At 39.1% G+C, this 5,247-nt stretch overlaps 1 protein-coding gene across 6 annotated transcripts in view; it reads left to right on the top strand.

Moving 5' to 3' along the window:
- Positions 1 to 5,247, top strand: part of LOC111333561 (uncharacterized) — a 48,549-nt gene that overhangs the window by 25,299 nt on the left and 18,003 nt on the right. For 2 of the 6 annotated variants that reach the window (XM_088737195.1, XM_088737194.1), the window contains exon 1: positions 3,958 to 4,164. The exons of 1 other annotated variant lie outside the window; for it this stretch is intronic. In XM_088737195.1, coding sequence (XP_088593321.1) covers positions 4,086 to 4,164 — 79 coding nt within the window. In that variant the 5' untranslated portion in view covers positions 3,958 to 4,085. Of the gene's footprint in view, positions 1 to 1,441; positions 1,485 to 3,957; positions 4,165 to 4,282; positions 4,412 to 5,247 lie in introns of those variants that run through there. 3 more of the 6 variants (XM_088737196.1, XM_088737192.1, XM_088737191.1) reach the window with 3 other exon arrangements.

Here is a 5,247-nt window from a genome sequence, read left to right as displayed (position 1 = left end):
AGTACAACTGCCAATTGTTCATAAATTGAAAAAAGAATTAGTTTCATAGAAACTATTTTCAGCCCTTAACAAATAGGAGCACGTGTCATTATATAACCTCATTTGCAGCCGTCATTTGGTCGTGCCTTGCAACCCCTTTTATCCTGCTTTGCGAGAAGAGACCAACCAATAACTGCTAAGGAGACTGGTCATCTTTTTGATCTCGCTCGCCTCTCTGATTGGATGTCCAGTCTCAGTAAACGTCCTGACGTAATATCTGAGCTGTTTGCGTAAAGGAAAGGGAAATAAACAATTCAGATTGTGGTTACAACTTTTATAATGATAATTTAACTCTTATGACTGAAACTTATGCCGCAAATTTACATCTTAGTATGCAGCAGGGAATTTTTGCGCTCTTTAAAGTTATTTCTGTTCTGTATTCACGATAGGATGCATTCACAGACTGCAAGATTACTATCGAAGTTAACAATGTCATCCTCTCCCTCTCCACCTCTTTCAACCAAAATTGACCGAAAATTTTTGCTAATAGCTGACAGTTTAAGCGAGAAACAGTAGTTGAAATAAGCAGCCTTCTTTATTACCTCAAGCCACATATTTCAGTGGAGTTGGGGCATTTTGGCTTGATGTAAAACTGTTATTTACAGTGAAAAAAAAAGAAAAAAACTACGCAATGTCAGCACCGATAATGCCATTTACATGGTATCTTATTCCAAGCTTAGAATGTGTATCAAATTTACGGAGATCCTGTTTAAGACCAAAAGCAAAACAGAGTGAACCCAAGGACATGCCTGTAGGCAACTGTACATCATTTCAGACTTTCTCAAGTCCACAGGGTGAGTTCATGACAAAGGAAATCCCAGGCCCACGCTTGCCCTCATCAAGTTATAATAATAAATAGTAATAATATTTTTAATAAACCAACCCAACCATTTATGTAACCAATAGTTCTTTGAAATTAGCACAATAGCTTGGCGAAACAAATTCACCACTGCACAACAAAATTTGATGTCATCATATGATCTCAAAGATTCATCGAAAATAATGGTCACGTCTTTATCATTTTGCAATGTGCTTCCTCCCTTTACTACATGCAGTGGGAGCGCTCAGCCATCATAATTGTGACACAAGTTCGATTCCTGGGCAGAGTATTACAAGTGGGTTACGTTTTCTTTGAATCTCGCCCTTAAACCCACGGTTTTCCTGCAGGTTTACCGCTTTTCTGCTCTCCACTAAAGTAAATTCTCTAAATTCCAAGGAAAATACGAGAAAAAAGAGCTACTTTTGTAAATGCGCACTGCTAAATCCGACTGATTTTAATGCTCCATCTAAATTATAGTACACTGAGAGTCAAGCGAGAGTATCACATAACAAGTACTCCGTGATCTGCCAGTGATAAAATAGAGCGACACTGACGTTTTCAATTTCCGTTCCATTTTCAGTATCGAAACAAGACAAGATGAAAATGAGAACATTCTGTATGAAAGGTAAATACTTTTAGCAGTGATGATAGCTGTTCAGTTCTGGCTAGTTTTAAGCGTAGCATGAGCTTATGTTTTTGAAATTATTATCTCTCGTTCCAGCATGGATGATGTTATACAGAGTGTAGAAGAGGCTGAAAGCATCAGTCCTATCTATGAAGGGTTACTGTTGCTTTGGCAGTTCTAAGCGTAGTTTGGGCTTTGCTGCCATGATTGGGGATGGAAGTTGCGTTATAGGAGAATACCTGAATGCATCCTTCTAGAGTCTCAAACTGAACTTTACTTTTTCTAGGTTGGGTTTCAATATCGGGCTTTATAAAAGAGATTATATGATATTTTGCTCTATAAGAACCTTCTAATCCTCAATGGAACTCGTTGAAGCTCGCGAACTGGATCTCATATAAAATTATGCCCAGTATACCCCGGGAAAAATCTTAACTAAGGCTAGTAGTTGGGTGTAATTACAAAGTGCGCCACGTAGCCAAATGTTGAAAGCAAGGACTCAAAAACCTCTAATCAATTTTTTGTTCCCTCGCAAAGGAATCTGTTCACAAATAGGTTATAATTCATAATTTTAAGTTACAATGAATATATGAAGTTCATATATTTTGAACTGCGGTTGTAGATACGTATAATCATACGTATAATTTTAAGATAACATTAGGGGGTTTTAGGTCCACGTTTGGTGTGTCAACCACAAACGTCAAACCGCAGTTAGTAGTTTGAGGTCAGAAGTAAGAAGTTTTGAGATTTCCAGCATTCTAGAGTGACGTTGGCTTTCACCTGAGAAAAATCAACTTGTGCGCCGCCATTCCACTAAGGATGGAGGAGATCCCTTATTTCAAACACAAAATGAGGCTAAAAAGTTTGGTTTTCTAACGTTCCAACCGGATTGGTTAAACAAAAAAAGACTTCATCTAACACCTATTTTTAGGACATGCGTGAGAACTTTTGAACAGGAAGAACAAGGGCAAAAGGGCAAAGGGACATTTAAGAACGTGATCATTATAAATTAGAGTTTGACTAATGGTCGTGGGTCGTGGGTCGTGGGTCGTGGGTCGTTGGTCGTGGGTCGTGGGTCGCGGGTCGTGTGTCGTGGGTCGTGCGTCGTGGGTACAAGTCGTGGGTCGTGGGTGTGGGTGTGGGTAAAAGTCGTGGGTGTGGTTAATACTTAATAATAAAAATAACCATTTAAAATATTAAATAAAATAATACATAGATTTTATACAACCCTGTCATTCATTAATTTAACTGTTCTTTCTTCTAGTTATTTTATTTTGTTTTTTCAATTTACCCTACTGTACGTCTATTTTTGTCTGTTATCTCACTGTCAAGTTTCAGTTTCGCGACGTATTCCGAGATCTCGTTTGATAACAAAGGGAAGAGAGATAAATCTTGTAATTACACACTGTGTACACGTTTTTCGAGTTGTGCGGTCTGCGGTCTGCGGTCTGCGGTCTGCGGTCTGCGGTCTGCGGTCTGCGTTCTGCGTTTTCGAGGTCTGTGTTAACGAGACACCCGAGTTGCTTTGTACGATTGTACCAAAAATTATTTCATATAGTAGAAGTACTATAACGTTAAAATTGCGACAGCGCCCGTGAATTCTATATTTGCGGCTAAAGTCAGGGGCCAAGGAACAGAAATTCCGAGATCTCGTCTGACAACATCAATGACAAAAGAATGATAGATAAATCTGGTAATTGCACACTTTATACACAAAGGAAAACTGATTGTGCACAAGTCGACTGACTCAAAAGGCACACACATAACCTCTGCCAGACTGGTGGCAGAGGTTATATGTGTGCTCGACAGTGGAGGATCGTAAACGCGATATTAGCTGTAGTCACACTACAGGGTTTTGTCCAAGGGAAACTTGAATTGTTGACAGTTTCCCTAGGGAAACTCAAATTTGCAAGTGTCACCGACTTTTCCCTACGTAAATTACCTCGGGAAAGTTTTATCGTCTGGGGTTTGAAAACCGCAAGAGAACAAAAGAATGTCCTGTGGATTTCCCTTGACAACTACCCTAGAAAGCAGAAAAAGGGAAAAATCAAATCCCAGAGTAGCCGACCAATGGACGCTCGTCGGCGATCGCGCTGGTGACAGATCCGGAATTATCGTGTTGTGAAACTAATTTAATGTAATTACAAGATTTATCTCTCTTCCCGTCGCGAAACTGAAACTAATTTCATTGACAGTGAGATAACAGATAAAAATAGACGTAAAGTAGGGTAAATTGAATAAACAAAATAAAATAACTAGAAGAAAGAACAGTCAAATTAATGAATGAAAGGGTTGTATAAAATTTATGTATTATTATATTTAATATTTTAAATGGTTATTTTTATCATTAAGTATTAACCACACCCACGACTTTTACCCACACCCACACCCACACCCACGACCCACGACTTGTACCCACGACCCACGACCATTAGTCAAACTCTATAAATTACGAGACTGGTTTCCTCTTTGCTTTGTTTAAATATCTACAAGGTCACGCACAAATCATCTACGGTTGGCTCGAACGGATAAAATCATTGTAGTTACGTTCAAGCCTGTGTAAATAGATTTTACACAACGAAGAACCGATGAAAAGGACAAAATATGATTCACACTTTGGTGATATCGCGACATTTAAACAGAACAATTAGATTTCTGTGTCTCAGCTGTTTTATTTTCGAAGGTATGTACTGAGACTTGTTTTCTTTCACGTTTGACGCAGATGGTATCACAACAACATTTCTACTCTTTAGTATCTATGGTCTGAATTTTGGATAAAAATTGAACAAATCTATTGACAGCGACTGATTTTATAACGGTCAACTTTGAAAGACGCGGCATATTTCAACGAGCTACAGTAAAATAACTTTGAGACCATTGGTTGAAACTGAAGGAGCTTCTACGTAAATGCTTCGACCGATAACATTAAGGTACGTATATGAGAACGATCCTTCGCAGTAAAGCACTATTTGAGCAATAGTGAAAATCAGACCTGAAAAAAATTTCAGGCCTGTACGGTAGAGCGCTGCACTAGTATCGCAGAGGTCAGTGGTTCGAATCCCGTACAGGCCTGAAATTTTTTTCAGGTCTGATTTTCACTATTGCTCAAATAGTGCTTTACTGCGAAGGATCGTTCTCATATACGTCTCATAACCGCAGTTCACACATGTTTCATATGTTTGTTGTTGTTTGATTTATCATCTACGGGTTTATATCGAATTAATTTGATGGCTGGCTCCCAGTTGGCTTGTTAGCTCAATTGGTAGAGCGCTGCACTAGTATCGCAGAGGTCAGTGGTTCGAATCCCGTACAGGCCTGAAATTTTTTTCAGGTCTGATTTTCACTATTGCTCAAATAGTGCTTTACTGCGAAGGATCGTTCTGATATACGTCTCATAACCGCAGTTCACACATGTTTCATATGTTTGTTGTTGTTTGATTTATCATCTACGGGTTTATATCGAATTAATTTGATGGCCTGCTCCCAGTTGGCTTGTTAGCTCAATTGGTAGAGCGCTGCACTAGTATCGCAGAGGTCAGTGGTTCGAATCCCGTACAGGCCTGAAATTTTTTTCAGGTCTGATTTTCACTATTGCTCAAATAGTGCTTTACTGCGAAGGATCGTTCTCATATACGTCTCATAACCGCAGTTCACACATGTTTCATATGTTTGTTGTTGTTTGATTTATCATCTACGGGTTTATATCGAATTAATTTGATGGCCTGCTCCCAGTTGGCTTGTTAGCTCCATTGGTAGAGCGCTGCAC

This window comes from Stylophora pistillata, chromosome 10, assembly GCF_964205215.1.
Source record: "Stylophora pistillata chromosome 10, jaStyPist1.2, whole genome shotgun sequence".
NCBI classification, from domain to species: Eukaryota; Metazoa; Cnidaria; class Anthozoa; order Scleractinia; family Pocilloporidae; genus Stylophora; species Stylophora pistillata.
The sequence above is the reverse complement of the archived record's forward strand: the minus strand, read 5'-3'. Positions and strand labels throughout refer to the sequence as shown.